Genomic DNA, 27,340 nt, shown 5'->3' with positions numbered 1-27,340 from the left:
GATTCCTGATAAATACCAGGTTTTGTAGCTTTGAGATGTGCAGGAAGAAATTTACGGTCTTTGTTTATTAGCACATTTTGTTTAACAGAAAATTTGTTTCTATACTGCTACACATGTCATTTCAGACTTCAGCCAGAATGAATTTTTCCAGTGACGGAGCAGGGCAAAACTAGCTGTTTCTGACCATTTGGATAACTTTCTTTCGCAATCTTTGACATTTTGTTGATGAAAGTGTGCATTTTTACCCCTTTGAAGACCGACTTTGTAGTTCATGAGCTTTCAAGGTGATGCTTGAAACTAATTTTGTTGAAGTTAAGGTTGCTCAATACTTTGTGAGAGTTATAACAGTCTCACAAGTGGACATGAATGCACAGTAGAAAACTGGGAATAAAGTACAGGAAAACCAAATTATTTTGAAGTGTCACGTATTTCTGGTTTTAGATCTCAATACAAAAACAGTAAAGATGATTCCACAGATCCCAGAAGAAATGTGTGCTGCCCTAAATATTAAAAAAGATTTTTTTGCAAATGAAGAGATATTTGCACTTCAGGGTTGCTCTTTCTTTTTAAATAATTATTTTTTCCATGCTGCTTTGAGCAGCTGCGTTCAATGCTTATCTTAGTTATGTTTATATTGGGTGCAGTTGAAACCCATTTAAAACCAATAATTAAACAATTAAAGTACTCCCATAGTATGGTTTTCCAGTAACTTAGATGCATAGAATCAATTAAGTTGAGTGGTTTTCCCCACACTGGCACCGCCTTTTTAAGTAGTATAGCATGCTTTTGATTCATTCAGTATTGGTTTTCCTTCCTCTATCCTTAGAGAAATCTCAATGTAAGAGAAAATTAAATGATTTCTCAGTGGTTCTGTTTAACTGATACGCTTCAAGGTATCTGTTACACTGAGATGCAGAAAATTACATCTCTCATCTGTAGATACAGATTTAGGTAAAGGTATCTGAACTAGAATAAGAATTTTACATAGACTAATCCTTTTCTTTAAAAAAAATGTAGCTAAAGTAGTTTTTTTTCAGTATACAGTGAGCCAAATTCTGCCCCTGCATATCTCTTTGGAAGTTCCTATGACTCCTTTTCTAGTGAGAATAGAGCTTGGTTTTAAATAATTAAGAAGGGCAGAAATCTCTGACATCTGATGTCAAGAGTAAGGGAAAATCTTCTTTCTGAAGATGAATTCCCTGAACTAAAATCACCATCTCAACCTTGTTTTAATCAAAGCATTTATTATTTTAAGCTGCAGGGTGAAGTTATCTGCCTTTCACTGCCAGCAACATCAATTATCTGAACTTGTGGCCTCTTACCACGTGTGCTCGTGTCATCCAAACTGCATCAGATGTCTCTCAAATGTGTTAGAGTATGTGTAAAACTTGGTTTGCTTCATTTCGTTATTTCCTATGAAGACTAGTATTTCCAGAAGTTTTCCAAGCTGGTTCACAACTGACACCCAGCTAGCAATGACTCTGCATCCTTTAGAATGGCTGCAGTTCTTGTGTACTTTAAAAGAAACTTAAGCCATTCAGGTAAGATTGAATGGAAAGACAACAATTCTTGTCTTTGGAAAGGCTTTGCATTTTTTTTTACTATGTAATATGATCTGTTCTGTTAGCTTTTTGAAATGAAGCAGTTGAACCTTTTATGGGAAGTGGTGCAAAAAAGTTTACCTGGAGTTAAGATGGAGAAAAATCCTTTCCTAAAAAGATTTTAAAAGTCCTTTGCATAGGTTCAGTTTTCCTGGGAGAAAATGCATAGGGATTAAAATTTAAAGAAATATAAATGTCAGAAAGTGTGGAAAATACAATTTGTCTCTAAGATTAATTTATTGAATAAGAAAATCACTTAAACTGTTTCTCTCCTGTTGCATGCAACATTATTTCTGATGTAACAGTACCCAGAGATTCTGGTCAATGTCATAGCCCTTTGTGGATTTTACATAGATATTAGTCCTTTGCTCTTAAATGTTAGTCATCACTTTACTTTCATAAAGAGTATTCAAAACTGTCAAAGCACTTAATAGTTAAATCTCATAATAAGTCTCTGGAAAAAGTGTGTAAACCTAATTATAAAACAAGACAGTAACTGATGTGGAGACTATCTTAAGCATGTCTGCTATTGTGTTATTTCCTGCAACCAGACAATCATGTAGATGTTAAATTATTTAGTATTAGTCTGTTGCCATATGCGTTCCTAAATGATCAATGCATTTATTTGTTTATTTATTTGTTTGTTTATTCTTTTTACAATAGGTCAGCTCTTTTCTAAGAAACTGCTTAAAACAGAAAAATTAAGGTGTAAGCCCTGAAACAGAATACAGAAAATATTGTAGGAAAAGTTCCTCTGGCTCCTGTCAGGAGAGTAGATATTTCTGGTTGTACTCTTCAGACTTTGCCCTCTTAATACTTTACCTGTTTTACTTTTTTTAGTTTTGCCATCATCTCTTCCTCTTCATCTGGGTTTTCATTTCCCTTCATTTTCCAAGTAGTTTGCATTGAAATGCTGCATGTATGTCCTGCTATGTTCACCTCTTTGTTGTGTCTCAGTCAAAAAGAATTGCCAAGTCTTTTGTACATGGGTGTATTATTTTTCCTAATGGCTAGAATATTTCTGAATGTTGGTGAATAAGCCTTAAAGCCAAATATGCTGAAAGATCACAAAGATTGGATAACATGTCAAGCATTCACTGAATAGTGGACTTTCTCTTATGAATTACAAATTAATCCCTTTCTCAAATAAAGTACATGTGCAAGTACGCATTTATACTAATTGCTGCTTTCTTCATTTACAGATGCAGAGCCACGGTATTTGGTTTCAGTAAGACCAGCACGCGTTTCAAATAACAAGAAATCTTGTTCAGGTATTTTACCATTACTGCATCTCTTTCTTAAAGTAGTTAAAGGAAGACAAAATCTTTTACTGGATTTCTCTGGAAAGGTATTTGTAACTGTAGATGTCTGAATGGGATGCACAAATTTTATATGTGGGAAGGTAAAATGTAGGGCAGTATTTCCTAGTCAGTAATTAGTCACACATATGAAGTTCAAAACATGAATAAATACCTAAAGATTGTGCTTGTAAAAAGTTCTTACAAATTTAGAATACTAATTTTTGATGTTTGAAGAGGACAAAAATGCATGCAAAAAAAGTGGAAGTTTTGAAATACAGTGATCTGGTGTATTGAAGTTACTCTTCCTAAACTACCAGGAAGGATTCCTTCATCCATGGACATGTTAATGCTCTTTGTTTCTCATTAAAAATGGTAACTTGTGTGTGAGTATGTATATGTATCTGTAAATCAGTACTACTGCTAGTTTGCTAATGCAAGGAGTTAAGGAAAGAGGGATGTTTCTAGCTTAAACTATACATAGCAAAACAGAAATCTGAATTCGATTCTTGTCTATTCCAAAGACATTCTGTATGACCTTAATCATGTCATTAATACTGTTAATTTTTAATTCCTTACTTTAATATGGAGATGACGCTCAGGATCACTGGACTGTTGCAGTTGTAGTATATGTGTATGTGTTTGTAGTACGATTTTTTTTCTAATTCCTGGTAACTGCTTGGGATTATTTTCTTCTTGCTCTTGGCCAGATGTAAAACAATATGTCTAGAAAGATTTTGAAAAGTGATTTACCTTTCAGATGCAATATATATATATATGTGTGTATGTATATGTATATATGTGTGTATATATATATAAAAACACAAAACAAAAAAAAATGCCCAATGCAGTATTTGGACATCATTAAGTTTTGTATGTACAGTCTACGGAAACTAATTTGTGGAACGAGATTTGGAATTGAATTTTCAGTCCAGCAGACAAAGGTGTAAAAACAGCTATTGGTTTAGGGCTAGCTAGATATACGAAAGTCTTTTTAGTACTGAGAATAGTTAAACTGGACACGTTACCAAGAATTGTGGTAGAGTCTGAGTCGCTGTGATTTTAAATTTACAAATGAATACTGATTACATTTATAGAAGATACAGTGTAGTTCAAACTGCAATTAATACAGAGGAGTTGTATGGTTTGTATTCATATACATCAACATAGATGATCACCAAGGTAATTCCTGGTTTTACGGTGTATAAATCATTGCAGTCTCTAAATGGAAACTAATGACATAATAAAAGTCATAATCAAAATCATATGTAGGTCCTCCCAAAAACCAGTATGATTTCAAGTTATATGAGAGCTTGTTTTTTCTTTTACTTAAAATGCACGTATTTTCCATGTTTCCTCAAAAAGTGATCAAGAAATGGATTTTGCTATAGATAGTAGATTTGCCAGATAGTCTGGTCAATGGTCAAGCTGTTTGTTTTAAGTTTTTCTTTAAAAATGGAGACAGAGTGTAGGAACCGGTTCAGAAAACAAGAAAATCATTTGGACATTTGCCCTTGTGGAAGTATCATATGTTCCACAGTATTTCAAAGCGTGTCATACTTCCTCTTGCGGGTAGAGAGAATATTTTTGTTTGTTTGGGGGGGTTTTGTGGCAACATATTCATTATCGATATATAGTAAAAACCCACACAGTTAATGTTTCTAAATGAACACACATACATTGGTTGAAAGTACAAATCGGCCTTTGATTTGGGCTTGTTAAGTGAAGAGATAGTAGAGTTCAAAAGGCATGAGAAGAAAGTTAGTCAGATCTGTTTCACAACAGTGAAAAATACAACATTTACATCAGTGGCTTATAAACTTTTGAGGAATTTGTGGTCACCTGTATGTTTTGTGGAGGTACAGATCCTTTAGATTCTTGAAGTATGCAATGTGATGTAAAGAATATATGAATTTCCTTTAATTAATCATCTTAAAACACCAAAGGTTCTCCTTGGGCTTGTAGCAATCCACAAACTACAGGTTCAAAATAGTTGCTCTAGATCGTCTCTTCATTTCCAACTATTAGCTTTTAAACTTAATTTTAAAAAGTCCTTTCTCTACGTGAGAGTTGTGATACTTCATTCAGAACAAAGTTAAAATTAAGTATAATGCAAAAGCTGAACATTTCAAACCTAATACATAGCTAAAAGAGAAAAATGCCCCCAGATACAGACACCAACTCAGATCTGCCTACAGTTAAAAGCAACAGAATTTTTGTAGGTTTTAATTTACGCTTGATGAAGAAATATGTAGAAAGTAGGAATTATCTATGGACATAATTACAGTGTTACCGAGAATCCTGCCAAGAAGTTACTATTTCTGTCACACACAGAGAGACTTCCTACTGTCCTGAACATTGTGTAACACCTTCTGTGATGTAGTCCAAGACAGCCAGACCTTTGAAGTTAATCTGCTTATAGCTTATTCTCATACTGAGCATATCAAACCCACACTGTGCATTTTCAAAAACTAGGTTTAACTGGAGCATAGGCTGAAAAAAGAGAAATAAAGAAAACTTATAATAAGGCAAAACTGAAACAAAGTTTAGTAAACAAATCTCTTTCGTACTGACCAAATAACAACAAGAATTCCTTTAGGTTTACCCTGGATCTGCAAGTCTGGAAGTGAAATCTTCCGGTTTCTTCCTGGGTTGAAATGCATGCTGTGCAAGATCAGAGGGGACCTAAAGTAGTCTTTCTGTGGCTTGTGTGTCTGCTACCTGCTTTCTCAAGCAGTCTCCTAATTTGTGCTCCTGCTCCCTGCTAGCTGCATCCTCCCTTTCTTTATGCCAACTTTGTTCTGCACATCTTTCCTCTATTCATGCTCAGCTGGCTTCAGAGAAGGAGCAGTCTCCCTTCCTTGCACGTTTCACTTACCTCAACAAGAAACCAACAAACATCACAGACACTGTCTCTGCCCTCTTTTTTAAATCGTACATTAGAAATGGTGACCGTAAAAAGGAGAGACAACTGTTGTACCTTTCCTTTCAAATTTAGAAGAGAAGTAGGTCTTCATTTACTTCATTATCCAACTGTAAAAACTTTCCCCTACACAATTCAAGAGAGAGAAACTAACATGTAATTGGAATTATATGTTTCTTATGTAGGTCGGACCAAGACTCAAAAGCCTTTGCAGCTGGTAGTTGGCACTCTCACCCCAACCTCTGTGTTCCTCTCTTGGGGCATCCTAGTCAACCCTCAACATGACTGGACAGCAACAAGTAACTGTGCTAGTGACAGGTAATATAACAGAAACCTTTTTTTATTATGAACATGATTTAATTCAGTGTAGTTATCTGCTGTGGCTGAAATAAGTTTGACAGTGGAAATTAAATAGTTGGAAGTAATAGTTCTGAGTGTGAGACAAGTTTTCTCATTTACTTAAATTAGTGCTTCACAAGCCTTTACTTGTCTTGTATGCAAATTTAGTCAGATGTCTACATGCTAAAGTACACATCTTGGTATTTCACACTACATCCTTTGTTCTTCTTAAACCAATGGCCTTGGCTCTACCTTCGTTTCTATCTGAATGAATGGAAAGAAACTTTGTTAAATCAGAAATATGTTGGCTTGAAGTTGGTAAGTAGAAGTAAAATCAAGTCTTTTGCTGTGCTGTGGTAGGGGAATGATATTTTAATGGTATTTGATTTTTGTTTCCTGTGTTTGATCTTATCACTAAACTACTTTCCTGATACTGATACAGTACAACTTTCATTAATTTTCTGTTGTAAGTAAAAGAAGATCTACTATAACATTTTTGTTTTGCTGTAATTATTTAATGAGTGGCAAAGTAAGAAGAGAACTCAGGAAGACTCGCCAAGTAGCAGTTTCAAGAGAAGTCATAGTGCTGGGTAGCTTTTCAGTTAAGTGCACCATTACATTTTAGGCAACTCTTGGCAGATGAGTAAAATTCAGCTGCTGCAGTTATTTAAATTGTTAATACAGATGTTTTCCAGGCTCTGTCATTTTGGTTTTCTCTTTATATTCTTCCTTTTACGACAGAAGAATTTTTTGTCTTCATTTACATCATGTGAAACTCCATTCAACTCAGCAGTGCTTTGTAAAACAAAAAGCAGCTTAGCGCACCCATGTTTGGGATGCATCTACATCTGGTTTGCAGTTATCATCTTTTGTTTTTTTAAATGCATCTTTGCATTATTGAGAACACTTCTCTATCTGTTTAATTTTTGTCTATTTTGTAGCTGTCTAATTTAGACTTGAATCTGCTTACTTTAGTGTTGATAGTAAAACTCCCATTGATACCATTAAACTGGATGTCAAACATTGATTATGTTAAAAAACCCATTCCATGTAGCAAATACAACCTTTTTCTTACCTCCCGAAAGTTTTGGACTAACCCTTTTCAAGCTTCAAAAATTTCTCATGAACAAAATTGGATCTTTATCACCAACCAGAATTTCAAACACCATTGAAAAAGAAATGTTAATGTTTATTAGGAAATTGTTATGGAATATTAGGCTTAAAATTTGCTCTCTCGGTCAAGAAAGAAGCAAATAGTTTCCTACAGTCAGAAATTGAAGAAACGAGCTTATCATGGAGGAGCCTGTAAAGTATTCTGCCCAGCTAATGATTTTAGCACCATTTTTGCCATGGAACTTACCTTCTGTATGTGCTGTGTCAGCACCAAAGTCACAGCACCCATTGTGCAGTAGGAAGGAAGAACACTTTCAAAGAAGTGTCTGTCCTGTATTAATCCACCTGGAGATTCAAGGCATATGGTACCCACCACAATGCCTTCATCAGCTTTGGGTTTTTTCCTCAGTAACCGAATATTCTTGTTGGACATTCATTGATTCAGTTTGAACAAATTCTTTAACATAGTATGCAATGTTTTCCACTTAGTGCAGTGCTGCTGGTGTCTTGCTATGTTTAGAACATATTCTATATGTTTGCTACTCTAGTGTGAGAGACTTGCTTTTACCATGTCTTTGTGTCAAGTAATGGCATGCATCTCCCAAAATTCTGGTTCTTCAGTTAAGTGTTGTTTAGTCCAGTTAGCTGATTTCTCTCAGGTGTTTACTTTTAATATGCCCTCCATTTTAGTTAAATGTTGTCAGGCTGTACTGAAGAACCACTTATGTATTTCTCTTTTGCCCCATAAGAGGACTTGACTGTAAGAGTTGTATTGTTCATTTTGTTTTAATATCTCCCTGTAATTCAACTCTATAGATACACTGACACTCATGAGTAGCTAGTTTAAAAACATTTAAATCAAATTACAAGCAGTCCTATCAAAGTATATAGGTATAGGGTATATACCTATTTTGCAGTCAAGCATAGCAATAAAGTTAATGAAGAAAAAGTAAGTGGTGCTCTTATTTTGTTTACCTTTACTGGACGAAAATATTTGTGACTTGTATAAATGATGAGAACAATTTCTGCATGACCATGGTGTGTTATTTCTATAATTCCAAGCAGAGATTGGATTCAAATATATTTCTAGTCAGTGTATAGAAGAAAAAAAATTAATTTATTATAATAAATTGAATTATATTTGATAATGTATGATAAGAACAAATTAAGAAATAGCCCATCCTTAACAAGTTAGCATCGTGTTAAAAGTACAAGACTTAAATTCAAATAACAGATTCATCAATATTTCTATCTGTTGCAGTGGAAGTCTACTTCACTTACTTGATCCTTTTTCATCTGGCATGTTCTCCTTACAGTGATATGTTGAAATGTACTGTTAATCATCCTCAAGAATTGTGTAGTGACTAACCTCTAATCTTTGACATTGGCAGTATGTGGCAATTATGACCTCTTAACCGAGTTCTGTCAGTTGATATCCCACCAAGTTTTGGATTTGTAACTCTGTATGACCTGAAATGGAGTCACTGTTCTCAGCCTCAGATTTTACCATCTCTGGATGGATGTTAGGCTTTTGTACAAATGTTGCATAATATAAGTTAGTTGAATATGTTACTGACTCAGAAGATGAAAACCATATGGAACAGCATGGATCTGTTGGCCAAGATTTTCTCTAGTGCAAGTCTGACCTCAGTGGGATATTCCTTGGGAGGTCTGGTTTTGTGAGCAAATGAATTTTGAATAAGAGGTGCCATGTTCTCGAAAAGCACTAGTATCTCATATTGCTTCAGTGAAATTATTGCTTGTTTGTTGAGGGCACATAATGTTCTTCTGTACCTACAAAGTACTTTTTAAGAAACTCCAATGAAGATGTTTCTATGCCATTTTTTGACAAGCCATTTTTTTGGTTGCTTAACTCTCTAGAGATTAAAGGCATAAGGCAATAGAGTGCTACATATTTCCTGCAAGATAACCCCAAACCCTAATTCCTTGTGGAAGGAAAGATAATCACTGCCATTTGGGTGGACCAAAGTTCTTTGCAAGGTCAAATTTTAAAGCCTCCTTGAAGTGGCTCTCATCTCTGGTCAGAGCCTTAGCCCTAGAACGCAAAACAAAACAAAACAAAAGACCCGAACCAAAAACCTCAAGCGATTCATTTTACATAACTGATGAAAACTGCATAACACCAGAAAGGTTTCACCAACAATGTGGAATTAGCATTCTCAGCATCTTCTGTTTTCTGACACCAGGATGAGGTAACTTATGAGAGAAGATAACAAAGTCATGACAACCCTCTGCACAGTCATATTCAGTTCCTCATATTTCCAAGAGAATAGAGAGACTTGTTTCCTCTCTGCCTTTCAATGTTCAAACAACCATTAATGGACAGAGCTGTCATACTAAACATCCTGGGCCTATGTTTACTGTCTATCTAGATCTGAAAAGGAGAGTATAGACTACTGTAGAGACTTTTCTTGACCTTTCCTTTGGTTAGAACAACTCCACAGATCCCAAAACGGAGCAGGGGCTCGAAAAAGGTGGAGTTTGACCTTCAGTTCTTTGGCAGGGGAAGTTGGGGGAAGGAACAGAAAATGTTTTTCCCATGCAAGGCAAAAACAGGGTTTGTAGATAGAATACTATATTTTACTGTATCGGGTGGATTGTATAGAAAACAAACACACTGTCAGATACACGTGAAATAGAAATTTAAAACCTGAAGGTATGGCGTTTTTTTGTGAAATGCATCTAAGTTAAGAACTTTGACAAAGTCACATTTATATTGTTTAAATTTGTTTGCCTGTGATGTAAATGTCCTAACGTCATCTTTGCAAGCCATACAGATTTTGTGTTTTACCTAATTTGTGTCTGATGCTTTAAAAAAAAAGTAAGAAAAATAGAGAGAGGGGAAAACAGAGAATCCATACTTACTCTTCGTGTTGTACAGCACATAGAAGTAGGGTTTTTAAACCCCTAAATTCAGAATGATATGTGCATGCATCTTCTTATGTGCCTATCTGCAAATCTGTGTTACTATGCAGCTGCGAACTTAATCATACTTCGTGTGGCAAATGTTGTAGAAAATGTATTTTGAACTTAGCAGAATTCCTTAAGGAAAACAAACTGCAGCAAATAAACTTTTTGAGTTTCAGATGCTTTTGAGTTACAGCTGTGGGAGTATATGCTGAAAACTTGTTTAAACATGGAAAGGTTTGGTGGTGGTGAGCCTCTCATTCTTCAGAACCCCTAACTCTTCAATTAATTTCAGTCATTCTACTAAAAAATTTAAGTGAAAAAAGTGAATGTTAGTGATCATATAAATGTGAAAACTGAATTACAAAGTGCTTTGCAAACTTAACTGGTAACCATCAGTGATGTAATTCTTTCCATCTTTTTATATATGTCAGTGTCTGTTACTTTAAAGTAAACTTGGCAACAAAAAGCCTATTTGAAACACTCAGTATCTGAAAAATTGTAGTTCAAACCATTTATTTTATTACTTTCTAACACTAAATGGATGCTGTGCTTCTAATGAATTCTGTCTATAAACACATAAATAAATATATGTGTATGCTAATAGTATTTTTTTTTAAAGTCTGATTACATTCCTGTGCACAGAAACACAGCAAGTTTTATAATCTTTTATCTGTGGCAACACAAAATCACAGAGTAGGAATGTTCTTATATCTCCAAGGCTTAATTGTTTGTTTAGTGTTATATGTGACTAAAATAGTCATGATTAAATTGTTTGGAGTTTTGGTTTGGATCTGGTTCTGAATAAACCCATGATATTTATACAAACTGACCTAGTCTGGAAATCTCATAAAACCATCTGCCTTATAAGATTTCCAGTATCTAAATGTTTGTGCCCAAATATTTGACTGTGCAAGCATTTTCTGGGAATCTGGCTGAAAAGAGATTTGGTTAACAATTGGAAAAATAGCACAGGAATTCTTGGCAAGACTGTGTCATTCATACTGATATATGAAAACTTAATGTTTTGCCCATCCATCTTAGAACTTTGCTTCTCTTAGCAGCAAGCAAGATTTCCTTCATTTCAAAAGCAAAAACCCTGTGGGCTGCTTCTTTAAAATGGTCATCATACTTGGATTTCTTGTGTACTAGAAAGGCTAGCTCTAAGCTGAGAAAGAAAAGTTTTCACTGCCTTGCATTGTGAAGTTTAAAAAAAAAAACCCTATGTGAACTGAACATACAAAGAATAGAAACATTGTCTTGTATCAGGCTTTTACACAGACTTTGCAGATATAGTAATCACAACAGTGGTTGGCCTATGGAGTAATATCATACTCTTCTGGCTTCCTTTAAATGATGAGATTGGTTTTGCTGCTTTTATTTCTGCCATTATTTCACATTTTGTGTGCATCATAGGTGGAAGCAAGTGAAGTCAGAATATTGTAAAAGAATACTTAAATCTCTTCAATGCAGGGAGATTTTCAAGAATGTAAACATTAAACCTATCATGCTGTTGCACAAATGCATATGAAGAGAGGCTGTCTTGGTGAATGTAGGCTCTTTATTTCGGGGGGGGGGGGAGCTGAATTTATTACAGCAATTAACTCTGAGTGGAACAGTATCCCTCACCTGCTCATGACACCTTCTACTGAAATTGTTGGAGTTTATTATGCTTTCAGCTGTCTAGTAAGAAGGGAGGAGGTAAAATTTGTCTACAGTCCCCATGGTGGTTTGCTTGGAGGTATCTTCTAATGAGTGAAACATTGCCTGTTAGGGAGACAGGGAGAGAGATTAATTTTTATGGAGCTTGACAAAAGAGATCTAATGTTTTATAAGTGCTAGCTGGAAAAGAAGTGAAGTCAACCCTGAAATCTTTTGATTAGTATTTGTTGCAAATAGGAATACAAGTGCTATGCAATAAACATTGTTCTGATAAAATGTACCCTTTCCATATCCCCCACCAAAACAAGAATCAAAATTAAAAGCAGTTAAATATTGCCAGGTCTTTGTACGTGCTGAGAATCTAGATTAAAATAAATTCTCACCCAGTGTAACAGCTGTGAATAGCATTCCTGGGACTGTTCCAATTACACTTTACTTGAGTAGTGTATTACTTTCATATTTGCTATTAGGGCTCTGCAGTATGCAATAAGTTTTTTATATTCTTACCTCACAGAGATAATGGGAAGTGTCATATCTGAGAGTATAGTGTACCTTTTTCCCTTCCGTCTGAGTGTGGCTGTTCCAGCCTGCCTCCTATCATTTAGGGGGTTGGGACTATGGAGAGATTTCTCTAAATGTTTGCAATCCAGGAGAAGCAGTTTTGCAGTTTCTGATACAGATAGCAGGCCAGCTAGGCAAATTTTGTGTGTCTACATCACTGCCGCAAGGGGACAGGTATACGTGAGCGGTGACTGGATTTTATTGCTTTTTGTGTCTTCAATTATATGTGTTGATTGTTTGATACAGTATTTTTTCTGAAAGGAAGGTTTGAAAAGGGGAGAAATTAAAATGACAACAAAATTTAATCAGTAGAATGTTCTCAGGCAGGCACTGAAACTGCACTGTATTTGGTAGCTTCTTGGTCTGGTTTAACAATGAATTGTTGTTCTTTAATGACAAAACTTGGCATTTCTGAATTTGTACTCTATAAACAAATGATTGCATTTCCCCCAAAGTGCATGTTGTTTACAATTTGGATATTTTTGATACTCAAATGATTGTGACTTGCAAATTGTTAAATGGCACTTCATTTTGGTTGCTTTTTATTGAAATGGTTGAGGAAATTCTGTCATCACAGTCAGTGCTTTTTAGTACTTGTTGTGGCAAGTTTCCACTGAAATAATTACACCCGTGGTGAAGTTTTTACAGGGTTGGAAATCTTGGAGTTGAGAGCACATTTCTTCTGTGCTATATGTTTCTATTTCTAATCGCACCGTTTGGCACAACTAGGAAAATTTTCTTGTCAGACTTTTTTAATAGCCTTCAATTTTAGTGAAAGATGTTTTTTGACATGCAAGTGTTCTTGGTATTTTAATTCATGTTAGAGAGAAGGAATTTGCAGGTGTGGAGACTGTATTCAAAAATAGAACTTTTTCTACAGTAGAAGCAAGTGGGAGCAGCCACTTAAAAGCCTATTCATTATTAAAAAGTTTTTGATGGGTTTTTTTCCTCCTCATTTCTGATGCAGCTGTTCATTTAGACTGCTAAATAACTGAAATGGATCGGTATACTGTTTTCTTTCCTTCACATACAATCACTTTATTTCTACCTATTCAACTAAAACAGATAGGCAAAGGTAAGGATGAAGATGAAAGCAAAGGAAATTTCTTCTTTCAGACAAGCTGAGAAGAAGGTGACTACCTCTACTTAAGATTCACATTTTGGTCATAAATCTATGTATTCTAAATCCCCTATGAAGAGACTGTATGGGGTCCAGCAAGATGTATTTATGGTGCAGCTGGGATTTGTTCATTACTGTTACGTCCTTTGCAAGATAGTGATAGAGATTTCAAGTAAGCTTTTTTGGTCTGTTAATGTCTGTGTGACTGTGTATGAAAGGATTAAGAGGACAAAGGAGGAGAATTTCCTTATTTTAATGTTGCCAATAATTTCTTGTTAAAAACATTCTTTGTCAGTCCAACTGATGGTTAGATCTTACATTGCCTGCCATGAAATTTGGGTAGATCACAGAAGTCAGGATACAGATTATTAATTGGTACTCCAGGAATTGGTAAGAGAGGATATTTACTACTTATATTTCTTTCCAAGGTTTGGGTTAGACTATGGCTTGTTTTGAATGCAAAGTAATACAGCTAACAAAGAGAGTTATGTGAGCCAACTTAAATAGCAATTTTGTAACCCGGTGGAATATCTGAGTGAGCTAAATTGTAGCAACTAAAACAGGAGAAGGTGTATTTTTGGTGCCAAGAAAGCAAATTTGACAGTAATGAGATAAAATATGTAAATAAAGTGAATCTTTGTGTATGAAAATATTTCCTATGATTGTCACTTGCCTTGCCTTAGGTTGTGTTTTAATAATGAAGTAGGAATTTTCCTGTACTCAACAGTCATCTTTTCATACACACTCTACTCTGGAAGTGCTCTTCTATAACTTTGGCAAAAGCAGCTTTATGCATTGACAGTATTTTATTTGGTCCATTAAGTCATTTTAATCTTGACCTTTGCTACCTTTTCAGTTGATTAAAGAACTTTTTGTGGTAGTTTTCTTAAGGTCCCTTCCTTTCTCTCCATATATTTTCCTATATAATACCTAGATTAAATCTCACAACTCAACATTCTTTTGATTCTGAATGATTCTTGGGCATGTAGCTGGGGTTCTAGAGTTGTGTTTGGTTTATAACCTTAATTTGCTTTATTGAAGTGTGGAAAAAAACAATTGGATGGAACTAATCCTTTTTCAGCTGATGTAAATTTAAGATGGATATAGACAATGCTTTATTTATGTTATTTATGTTATGCGTAACAATTTTCAGTAATACTTGGATTAAAAAGTTGCCAAATGTCTCTTAGATTTGTTTTTACAAAAACTGAAACCCCCACCCCATTCTGATAATGATACAGTATGTATATTGAAAATGAGACTGTAGCAGGGAGTGGAGTTCTTGTGCTGTCACTCTCACTGTTTACATTGTGTTGTTTTATACTGGTTAGCATCACAGTCATACTTTTTCAGGGTGGTGCTGCTTGACTGAATTGGGCAATTTCTGTAGAAATGTTTTTTAATTTCCTAATCTGTTAGCATTCGTCACGTTATTGATTTAAACTGCTGAAAGCAATGTCTTGGTTTACTTTTTTGTTTGAAGTGTGGGCAATACATAATGGGATCACTGAATGAGGAATGTATTATATAAATGTCAACTATTACTGGATTTCCCTTGAGAATATTTTTGGACTAATTTTGAGGGGAACACCTTCCCCTGGGCGGATATAGAAGATCTTGAGAAATTGGTTGAGGCTCCCTGACTAATAGACTCATGATTTAATCGACTAGTTCTGGCATATGTCAGAATCACAGAAAATCCTGGCAAAATGAACTTGCAGTTTGTGGTCAGAACCACACACACTTGGCTGGTTGTGAATAAGGAGACTGTTCTTTTGCTCTTTATGTAATACTCTTAATGCCAGGGTCTGCATGATGGGGGGCCTATATGTACCAAGGACATGACTGGGCTAGTACTATATTTGTAGGGAAGGTATGCTGGCTTTTCTGATACTTGATAACCATAAGGGGCCAGAAAGAACAAGAACATTGGTGGGTAGAAGTCATTTTAGTAATTCGTAATGAAAATGGTTGTAGTGCGTTTCTTTGTGAAGAATTTTTTTTTTTTTGTCAAGCAGGTTCTATACAGTTCGCTACAGAGAAAAGGATAAAGACAAGAAATGGGTTTTTCAGCTTTGCCCAGTTACAGAGACAGTGGTGGACAATCTGAAGCCAAACACACTTTATGAATTTGGAGTTAAAGACAACGTAGAGGATAGTATTTGGAGCAAGACTTTCAATCATAAGATAGTTCTGTCTAGTAAGTATTTGGCAATAATTAATCAAATAGCTATCATTTTGACAATATTTTTTCCTCTATAGTGATATTACTGAAAGTAAGCTACTGATCAGGTTTTCATTGTTTAAATGCTATCCCATATGTCCCTAACAAATTCTTTTAGGAACTAGTGAAACTAGTGTGTTTGAAAAACTGCCACCTACTCTTTGAAAGGTGTTCTCATTGCAAATAGTAGAGGATCTGCTGCAGGTTGGTAGAACTCTTAACAGTGGCTGCTTTAGATAAACGTTAAGTGTTGAGTGTGTATGTTTATACTTCTGACTGGATTCCAAGCTTTTCCTTGGGCCTTGAATAATAAGATCATTACTAATTTGAGTCGATGGAAAGTATTATCCTTGTTTGAATCTTCTTTTATATCTGCTTTTACATTCAAGCTGGTTAAAATCTAGACAGGGCCTGTCCTATTCAACATGCATCACAATAGACCTTTTATGAATTTGCTGGGAAGTTGAATTTGAAGCTAATTTTCAGTCAAGGAATTATCTAAATTGTGTTTGAAGCATACACTCTCATGTATGCTTTTGTTTGGGTTTTCATGGAGGCAGTGTATGGCATCTCTGACTGTTTTCTTAGTCATATTTTAAGCTTTTTCTCCAAAGTCCCAAGACAACACAGGCAAAGTGACATCAAATTAACCCTTGAAAAAACATGTACTGCTCAAAGAATGACTGCTGTCAATGGAGGAAATAGGCAGCAGCAGAGCCCTCCTCCTTTTAAAGACAGGAAGAAAGGACTCAACAGACATTGTCCAATTTCATTTATTTTCCTCAAGCATTTACATAAAAGTATTTCTGAGCAATATGTTGGACAGAAGATGCTGCAAACTCCTATGCTCAGTATTTCTAGCTTGACTCAAAATGTGAAGAATGAGAATTCTCATAAGAGAACCTTATTCAAATGAGATTTCCAGCTGAAATTTGCTTTGAACCCAGTTTCAGGTTGTAGGCAAGTTACACAGCTCGATATACTTGAGGATAAGGGAGGGGAGCAGTAGGGTGGCATGTAACACTGCAAAAGCCCTCATACTGCCTAGTAAAGAACTTCACTGGCCTTCATCATAAATTAAAAAGCTGTAACTTTGAGATACCTGCCCCGTGACCGTAGTGTCATTTTAGCAGTCCAGAATAATGCCATCATTATACCATGAACTTAAAGAGGAGAATGGTGGTAGTCTTTTCCCATACCTGCCTCATAAAAAGAAACTCTGCTTCACAGCTCTAAAGAAGGCTTACCAAACAGCTGTTTCTCCTACATTTTGAAGTCATCTGTACAGTAAGTGCTGGAATATATTTGAGCAATTAAAGTAGAAATGAGTGATGAGTGCATAGTGTTTATAGTTTGATACTGTGTTAGGGACTGAGTGAAATGTCCACTGGCATCACCACATTTTCTCTTTGTATACAGTCTTGTTTCTAAATGCTCTTTCTTACAGACACTATACATTTTCAATAGGCCAGAGGAATCATTCTTCTAAGTTACAGAGACAAACTGAATTGGGTTGAAAGATACTTTGTCATAAGAGTTCATATTCTACTTAGATGAGATTTGTTTTTCCTACAGCGTAGACTTGTGTATTCGGTGGGTGCTTCTGCAGCAACTAAATCCAGGGAGCTTGCTATTACCCAGTATGTCTACATTCTGATCTACTGATAAAGTATCTTGTAATTGGAAAGTTGACAGCACCTTTCAGGTTCAAGGCTTTCATTGGTGTTCCCCAGGGCTCAGTGTTGGAGCCAGTTCTGTTTAACATCTTTATCAACAACCTGGATGAGGGGATCGAGTGCACCCTCAGCAAGTTTGCAGAAGACACTAAGCTGGGTGGAAGTATTGATCTGTTTGAGGGTGGATCGATGGGCCAAGGACAACTGTATGAGGTTCAATAAGGCCATGTGCCAGGTCCTGCGCTTGAGTCACAACAACCCCATGCAACTCTAGAGGCCTGGGGAAGAGTGGCTGGAAAGCTGCTTGGCAGAGAGAGATCAGGGGGTACTGGTTGACAGCAGACTGAATATGAGCCAGCAGTGTGCCCAGGTAGCCAAGGCAGCCAACGGCACAGAATCATAGAATCGTTTAGGTTGGAAAAGACCTTTAAGATCATAAAGTCCAACTGTTAACCTAACACTTCCATCCCACCACTAAACCATGTCCCTAAGCATCTCATCTATCCTTTTAAATACCTCCAGGGATGAGGACTCTACCACCTCCCTGGGCAGCCCATTCCAGAGCCTGACAACCCTTTCTGTGAAGAAATTTTTCCTAATATCCTCAGCCTCCTCTTCTCCAGGCTAAACAACCCCAGTTCCCTCAGCCACTCCTCATAAGACTTGTGCTCCAGACCCCTCACCAGCTTTGTGGCTCTCCTCTGGACAAGTTCCAGCAAGGCAACGTCTTTCTTGTAGTGAGGGGCCCAAAACTGAACACAGTATTCAAGGTGCGGCCTCACCAGCAAGGAGTACAGGGGCATCCTGGCTTGTATCAGAAATAGCATAGCCAGCAGAACTAGGAAAGTGATCGTCCTCCTGTGATTGGCACTGGTGAGGCTGCACCTCGAATGCTGTGTTCAGTTTTGGGCCCCTCACTACCAGAAGGACACTGAGGCACTGGAGTATGTCCAGAGAAGGGCAACAAAGCTGGTGAGGGGTCTGGAGCACAAGTCCTGTGAGGAGTGGCTGAGGGATCTGGGGTTGTTTAGCCTGGAGAAGAGAAGGCTGAGGGGAGACCTTACCGCCTTCTACAACTGCCTGAAAGGAGGTTGTAGTGAGGTGGGTGTCGGTGTCTTCTCCCAAGAAACAAGTGATAGGACAAGAGGAAATAGACTCAAGTTTCTCCAGGGGGGGTTTAGACTGGATATCAGGAAAAATTTCTCCACCGAAATGGTTGACAAGCACTGGAACAGGCTGCCCAGGGAAGTGGTGGAGTCCCCATCCCTGGAGGTATTTGACAGGCAGGTAGATGTGGTGGGGAGGGATATGGTTTAATGGTGGACAGGTACTGTTGGACTCAATGATCTTAAAGGTCTTTTCCAACCAAATGATTCTATAATTCTATGATATTGTCAGTGCATAGTAGGTAAATACAGAAACTGTGGGCAGTAAACAGGGAGTGAACATTTATTTTAAATTTGTAACCATCTGTCTACACAGGAGTTTACCAATCAGCACAAATGTCCCCTTTTTTTTCTGTTTTAACTTACTGTCTTCTAGCAGCTCAAGGTCTTTTCATATATATGTATCTTTACATCTCAGCCTAAACCAAATATCCTTCACTGTAAATTTTCTTCACTGAAGAATATACGAACTGAAATTCCTATTGCATGTTCTTGTGCTTGTTGAATCCACAGGCCAAATTTTTGTTATATACTAAACATGTTGGGAGGGGTTGGGAGGAGAATCTGGTTTTAATTCATGCTTTGAGAAAGACTTAAAAGGCATGGCAAACATTCAACAATTATTTAACCAAATTTTAACAAAAGAGATGAAAGTAGATTATTTCTGACCATCTTAAGATGATTTTCTCATGAAGTCAGTGTGAAACTTTTGTCTTTAGGCCAAGAGTAGCTCCTGTTCCTGAGAAGTATCGAAGTCTTTGAAAGATTTTTATTTTTTTTTTCCAGGAAAGCATGTCAACTTAAACGTCTCTCAGTTGATATTTCTTCATAGTTGAACTTTTTTCTATTGTTTATCTCTTTTGGATGGAATTGTGGAGAAATATGATAACATTTAGCTTGATTCTTGTTTACATGTCTGTTGACGCAAAGGGAACAGAAGCGTGTAAAGGTGGAAGATGTAGACAAAATTTGAAGCATCACTGTAGAATATAAGAGGTGCTGAGAGGGACTGTTTCTCCTCTGTACTTAGTAGCTGCATCACAAAAAGCTTCTAACACTAAGAAGCTAAAAAGAAAAACCTAAGAGAAAAATTTCAGAGCTTAAATCTGTAGGTTACTTTGTTCATATGTTGAGATAAAGGAAACCACATCAGACCCAAAGAGAAATTATATGCCTGCTTTGTATTGCCAGTGCGAAATGTGTATCTCTTTTAGAAGAGTGCATTTAAAAGCAAAACTAACTGTTGTAGACCTTAAAACGTGCTGCTTTTAGCGAGTCCTAGTACCTGCCTGACAGATGGGATGCAGAAATTCCTCTTTCAAGTTTCTTCCTTACATATTAGTGTTGTGGTTATAGTAATTTTATTAAAAGATCCTCTTAGGCACCTCTGACTTCTCTTTAGTAAGTCCCAAAGACCACTTCAGCTCTCTTACCCCCTGTTGCAGAACACATTTCATTTCCTGTCTATCAAAATGTGAAGAGGCTTTGCAGATGAATTAATTAGTCTGGAGAAACAGGACCAAAAAACCCCCATTCATAGTGTGTTTTTATACCTTGTAATTATGCTTCTGAACTTCCTTAACTATTGAAAAAGATGAATAAACTTGGTTTGCTTTGCTTTCGACAAAATGAAAAGTAATTCTGTGTATTTATTTCTCTTTCTGTCAAATCAGGTAAAAAAGTAAATGGACAACTCCAGAATATGTACAAGTTGGTACCTAATTCCCAAACACAGGTATGAAAAACAGTCTTATTTTTTATACCAGATTTGTGTTTTGTATGGTCAAATTTTTGCTTCTCTGTTAGAGTAAAATGAGAAAAAGATTATGGCATTTGCCATAACAGCTATCAAGCAAGCATGTGTGGGTTTCACACGTTTGTGGATTCACATACACAGATACCTTCTGCTTCCAAGAGCTGAAGCAGAAATTGAGGATTTGTAGATTGAACCTGTTAGTAGACTAGTTTTAATACAGTGAAAAATAGGCATTTTATTAATAACTTTTGAGCATTATCTCCTCTCCTATGAGATGAAATTGGTTTCTTCATATTTCCTTTCTTTAATTTTTCATCAAAGTGCAAGTTTCAGCACCTAATCTTCTGGGGTTTGGGGTTTTTTTTTTTGTTCTGCTTTGTTTTCAAAATACTGTCCATAAGGTAGACTATGGGATAACTTCCCAAGAAAACTTGTAGGAATCTTGTTACTTCAGGCATTTTAAATGGTTGACTCATAAGTGATTATTATAAGGGAAGAATTCATTCTTCACAATTCTCTCCTGTCTCTGATTTTCCAAGTGTTTTTGTGGTAGGAAATGGTCATGTATGGTTTCTTGTTGTTCATTCTTCATATTGTACGATATTGTAAGTGATCTGTAATTACGAGACCTGGAATTCCTTCAGGAATCAAACCACAGTCTGTTACATACGTTTTCTTGTGGGAATAATAAGGTATTCATTTAGGACACAAATACTTTAATTATAGCATTACATACAGTTAGAGCAGTGTCATGCTTAGGTTACTGGAAATATAGTCATGTCTCACATTCAAGAGAAAGTGTTTTATTTGTGAGTAATATGAAGTCAGTTGATTAGATACTCAGGAAGGTGCTCATCCCATTATGTTGATGAAATCAACTTTGCTATTCTTCGCATTGGTCCCATAAGCATCTTTAAAGTTACATGTGACGGGCCAAGACCAGGTAATTCATTCTGGCATCTGGACCGCAACCTGAGTTCCTTTCTTCCTCTTAGCAAACCCTGTGTGCCAGGGCCCTGACTCCGTTATGCTGCTTCTGTGGAAGTAGGGATTCTATTTACTCAAGAGAAGTCCTGAGAAAGTGAGCTAAAACAGTTTTCCAAATATTTGCGCAGCTTAAGCATGAAAGGAGAACTGGAGCCAACAACTAGTCTTTCTAGTCAGCTTCATGGGGCTTAGCTCCAGAGCAGTACTGCTTTATCACCCTCCACAGAAATATCATGAAAACATTCTGTAGTTTATTCTAAAAATTCTCTTATCATTCTCACTTTAGTTGTGCAAAAAGCCATAAAACTAAGGCTGAAAAGCAGACAGTGGCCAGCTCTTAAGTTTACATTATTACTTCAGTTTCCACAGTATTAGGTGGGGTGTGTTTCAGTGGTGCAATTGCATCATCAGTGCAAAGACAGAATAAGTGTTTTTGAGGCCAAACTTTGTTTGTGCCTTAGGTTGCTCCAAAGCCATAACTGGCTTGTGTCAGCATGGTTCTAACTCTTCTCTGTAAGGACACATTTTTAAAGGCTGTTTATTAAAGCAACATTACTGATCCATCTAGTCATTCTGCCCTTTCAACATCGGTCACATAGCAGCTTGTGTTTCTTTTGGCGGCTTTGTCCTTTAAGTTTGACTAAGCTCCTGGGCTGTGTGAGCTACAACTAATGAGAGGGGAAGAAAAGGGATGGTCATTCTTTTTCCCTTCATAAACAATGGGTGGTGATAGGGTGCAGATGATGCAGTAGAAATTTATTTCCTATTCTGTCCGTTTAGGTTCCTGTAATTTCATAATGTCAGTCTGAAAAGTAGGGCCCTCCTTGATTTTTCCAGCCAAAAAGTAGGACCCTTAGCTTCTGTCATTTGTTAAACTCTGAAAGAAAACATGCCTGCTCTTCCAAAACTTACCCAATCCAGGCTTCCTTGAGGAGTCTCTCACATGTATGCCAGTTATTTGTGGCTTTATGGAGAATGGGAATATAAGAGAGGCAGAACGAACAAATATCTCTTAAAGTAGTGTTGCCAGATGCTGTTTGACAGGATGTTTAACTGCAGTCCTTCATGCAGTATGGTACAGGCACATGGTCAGAAGTTAAGATGCCTGAATTATGGTATAACTTACATCTCTGATTTTCCTCTGAAATTAAGAAATACCTTATTTGCCATCTTCCTTCCTTCATGGAGATGCCAGTCATTTTAATAACTAATGTTCCTAATACCTATATGCTTTATATTCTCTTTCTGGAAAATAGAGTTAATAGTGCCATTCCTACAGGTGGTATGGTGATGTTTCTGAAATAGTTTGTCCAAGTAATAAAGTTTACTAGACACAGAAATATCTAAGGTAGTCACTTTTTAGAGACTAAGAAGAGAGGATTAACAACACTGTGGTAGATTTCAGTGCAGCCCTTGCAGATTTATGCAAGTGAGCAGTGTAATTACAGCAGCTGTGGAACATGGATTTCATGTCAATGATTTGTTCTTGAGTGAGGAACTAAATTTTGAATGTATTTTAATGTATTTAGCATTTTCATATTGCTGTCATTACAGTCATCCATTATTATTCAACAAAGAAAGGCTGTTCTTGCCAAGAACCTTTTACTAGTAAAAAGACTGATAATAGTTATGATAAGAAGTTCCACACTGGAATTACACAAGTGCTCACTACAACTTGCAAGCTGTTTATTCAATTGTAGGGCTATTGCTGAGAAATACAGTAAAACGAACAGCTTACAATAAATGCATTTCATTCCACTTGTTAGTCACATGAAGAGCAGGGTTACTTCAAAAGCTGATCATCTTTAACACAATTTTTTCACTAGAAGGCAAAGTAGAAATGTAAACCTTGTTAATAATAAGGAAAAATAGTAAGCAATAAAAAAGTAAGGTTATTTTGTATCCTTCATTAATGACAATGATTGAACCTCAACTTAATTTCAAACCATGTTCATGCCAATGCAAAACTGTTATTAGGAAGCAGAAACCAATGGCTTTCATAGAATAAGCAGCCTCCATCCATTTCCCTGAGGAAAGGGCCATCTTACTTGTTGAGATCTGTCTTCTCCCAGCTGCTTAGACTTTGGTATGTGTTTGATGTGTACCCAACCATTGCTTTTAAAGATTTTTTTAATATTTAGAATAGACCAAAAATAGTAAATAATTAAATTTTTGTCACCAAATGCTGAATTTTAATGCAAATGTTCTTTTATATGAAGTAGACCAGATGTCATGAGGTGCAAGATGAACATTAACTGATTTTGCCTTTAGTGGTGTACATTTAACATAGAGAGGTAATTGTTTGAGTTATTTTCTTTCTTGTAACTCAGATATAACTGAAAAAAATCCTTTTTAATGTATTTAGCATTTTTATATTGCTGGCATTACACTGTACCTCCTCTCATCACCTGAGTGTATTATTAAGTTTTCAAAAGTTGTTCCTAGTACCTACATGTGGTAGTGAATACTGTTTTATGATCTTTGGGATCAGCTGTTTTCTTCTCTTTAATAAATGTGGGGTCCATTCATGTGCTCCTTATTTTCATGGTATCAAAATGCTGGAAAAGTTTCATACTTAGGCGAAAAGTAATCTGGGTCAAAGACAAGTGAACAGCAGAAAAGTCCCCAGTATTTAACATAAAAATGTGAGAAGAACATGGGTGGCTGGCCAATTATACTTTGGAAACAATTTCACCAAATAAAATTACTCTGAGTTAATCTACTTTAAGCAGACTATGCAGCCAAAAGTGCTGATAGTTTACAAATGTACACCTGGTTCTGGAATAGTTTGTGTTCTAAATATACTATTCCTGAGAATATAATGATATCCTGTGACCAAATTTGTAATTGCTTATGTTTCAGATGTTTTGTTGTATTCCAGCTTTTCTTAGCTTTCTGGACTACTCCCCAGGGAGTGCTCAAGAAATCCTTAAAAGAAAAAAAGGACTGGGGATTCCTAAGGTGTCAAATACCATGTTTTTATGAAGCAAAATATCTCAAGCTGAAAAAAACGAAATAAAAATGCAATATTATTATCCTAGCCCATGGGAATTGAAGCAATAGTGTAACCTTCAGTGACTAGGGCCAGAGCCATATCCAGTGTTAGCTTGGGGCAGGTGCAGTATTGGATTAGAGCCCTTTCTTTTTGTTAAGAAAGTTCAATTACTATTGTGGCAGTTATCCCAAGGCTTTTTTTTTTTTTTCTCTCCTCTTCTCTCAGCTTACACTGCGTGATAATAAGAAGTTGGTCCCTGTCACAATAATCAAACAAGGTAAATGTGTATATTTTTTGAATTGATTCTTATGCTCTGCAAGAGTAACTTAAAATTAAAATGAAAAAAAAAATTCTGACTGATGTGAATGTCATGAAAATTTCCTTTTAGAATAGGTGGAACTTCACAAACTACCATATCCTTTAATTACAACTGCTATTAAGCTGTTACTTATCTGTGTTAGTAAAATGAGCTATTAGGTTGCATTATAAATAATCACTTAGTTGAGTCATTGAATGGATACCAATCAGTTCTGATTGCTGCTAGTATCCATTCCTTTTCAGCTGGATTGTCCAGGTATGGTGATGTCCAGCTGTGCATAAACTGATAGTCAGGCATGAAGGGTGGAAGTATGGATAAGATTCATGCTACCAAACTTTTTGGTGTGTATCTTCAGTGCAGTCATTGACTTAGACTCCCTTCTCCACCTTTCCCTGGTCAGTGGAGAGAGATAAATAGAAATGCCTGTTTCTCTCTACTAGTGAGAGGTAGTATAGTAGTGTAATCTTTGAAAATTAACTACTTAAAGATAGCTGAAAGAAAATGAGCTGCAGATTAAAACTTGTTAACAGAAATTGTGTTGTGAATAATTTTAAGTAACAAAAGCAAGCAAATTGTCTTTGGATGTAGTTCAGAGACCAGAAAACACTGGAGGGTGCTGTGAAAGCAAATTACAGTAATTACCATTAAAATATGACTGTACTGGCATTTACTTCACATGTATCTTTTTTAAGACTTGTGAATGGCAGGGTAAAGAGATGGCCTGGAGCTGGCCCTATATTAACATAAGCATAGAATATAATTTTTCACCAAGGATATAAAACTGATACGGTAGGGGAAAGAAGAGATGCACAGTTAAGAGATGATGTAGAGGAAACACAGTTTGCAGTCTCTTAAACTGAACGCAAATACAGAAAAGATTAGGATGGTGTCCTCATCTCCAAGTATTAAGTTGAGGGAAAGTTTTCGGATTGCTGAGGCTTGTATCAGGTGTCGTTTTGTTTCGTGTTTTGTTATTTTTTTAAATTATTTTCTAACACCCCTGTGTTGTCTCCACAGTTATTCAAAATCGGACGCAGTCAAAAACTTCAGATAGTTCTTCTCTGCCAGGAGCAATATTAGGTGACTAGAAGATATTTTTATTATTTTTCCTCACCTTCAGCTGAAAATTAGAACTGTGTAAATATTTTTAATTTTCTTGATCTTGATAGTTCTTTCCTTGCATATCAAAGGGCATTTTGAAGCTGGTTCAGACAGTATTTGTTACATTTTAAGGAGGTACAGATGATTCAAGGATTTCGTAGCCTAAGGGAAATAGAATCTTTTTATTGTCATAGTATTTAAAAGAAGACACTGTCTCTACTTAAGCCAAAAAGTTCTTTCATACTTCCAGTTCTGTGGCAAAGATCTTATTGAGATCAGGGGTTGTTCTTCTTGGTTTTTTTTTAACATACCATTTCCCACACATTCAGACTAAACTCCCAAGCGTTCAATAGTAGTTGCTCACATATCTCAGAGGGCAAACTGTCTATTTTTCATCTCTTATGGAAGTAATTACACACATCTTTCTTTGTAGTGCACCTTATTGTTCCAGGTCTCAATGAAACTCAGCAGAAACTTCCTCCTCTCCTGACAATAGATGACATACCTCAAGCATCCAGGAAAAAACTGGGTAAGCAGAAATAAGCTAAGCTTGTATTGTTCGTGAGCAGTATCAGAAGCGTAGTGATATGAGATCGTGTATGCAAAAAAAAAAGTCCTTTTTTTTTTCCTCTCTTACCATTTTTATTTTTTCTTTAATTAATGGTTAGCTTGGACTTATAAGGATTCATAGAAATTCACTTATTTTAAAACATCTGAACAGGTTTTTAAGGTATTTTGCAGCCATTTAAAAAAACATGCAGTAGCTTTGATCCATAGAGGAAAAAAGGGAAACCAGTCATGTTTATGTTGTTCAGGGGTTTTGTTTTGTTTTACAATGTAACTTATTTTTTTCATAGGTTATATCTTTCAATATATGGCTTTAAAAATGGAAATTTGTGTGTCCATTTGATTTTGTCCATTTTCAGCAAATTTTAATTGTATGAGCTCTTGATTGAGTATATGTGAGAAGTTGTTTCATGAAGAGATTCTTGTATATTACCTGTGACTAAATCCATGAAAAAACAGTAGCCAGAAATTAGAAGATATCAGTACGGGTTTCATGCGTATCTTGTGAATATGCCTGAAACCTACAAGAAAAAGATTAATTGAGGCTTTTGTTTAAGATCTGTAAACTAGCATATCATCTGTGACTAGCATAATTGTGGGAAATACAGCTATCTTTAAAAACGTTAATAATGCCCCCAGTGCATCTTACAGAGATCCCTCGAGTAGAGTTCTGGTGCTGGTGACTTTTGGCTTGGCTAGCCTTAATACTTAATCTGAAGTCTGAACAACTGGGTCAGATTTTTTTTCCTTTCTTATTTCTGTTTTGTTTCATTTTCTCTGCCACACCATTGCTGGCCATGGCACATTCTCAGACTGGCTTGATTTCCAGTGAGAAAACAGCAGTGCTTATTCCTATTAAGATACTGTGTACATGTAAGGGTGGAGCTACACAGCAGAATAATGTTTGAACGTGTTTGAGTATGAATATGTTTGAACTGAGGCTGAGTTCCTTAAAAATTGGTATCTGGAAGTATTTACCAGCATTTGACAGACAAATATTGTTA

The 27,340-nt window shown here is 36.2% G+C and overlaps 1 protein-coding gene across 1 annotated transcript in view; it reads left to right on the top strand.

The window, feature by feature from the left end:
• LOC104129292 (ABI family member 3 binding protein) overlaps window positions 1–27,340 on the top strand; it is a 157,668-nt gene that overhangs the window by 33,848 nt on the left and 96,480 nt on the right. Inside the window, exons 3-9 of the mRNA XM_035897581.1 lie at window positions 2,804–2,872; window positions 6,008–6,140; window positions 15,561–15,745; window positions 20,285–20,346; window positions 24,575–24,626; window positions 25,686–25,748; window positions 26,203–26,298. Coding sequence (XP_035753474.1) covers window positions 2,804–2,872; window positions 6,008–6,140; window positions 15,561–15,745; window positions 20,285–20,346; window positions 24,575–24,626; window positions 25,686–25,748; window positions 26,203–26,298 — 660 coding nt within the window. The remainder of the gene's footprint in view (window positions 1–2,803; window positions 2,873–6,007; window positions 6,141–15,560; window positions 15,746–20,284; window positions 20,347–24,574; window positions 24,627–25,685; window positions 25,749–26,202; window positions 26,299–27,340) is intronic.

Source organism: Egretta garzetta, unplaced genomic scaffold, assembly GCF_000687185.1.
Source record: "Egretta garzetta isolate BGI_Z169 unplaced genomic scaffold, ASM68718v1 scaffold367, whole genome shotgun sequence".
Lineage (NCBI taxonomy): Eukaryota > Metazoa > Chordata > Aves > Pelecaniformes > Ardeidae > Egretta > Egretta garzetta.
The sequence above is the reverse complement of the archived record's forward strand: the minus strand, read 5'-3'. Positions and strand labels throughout refer to the sequence as shown.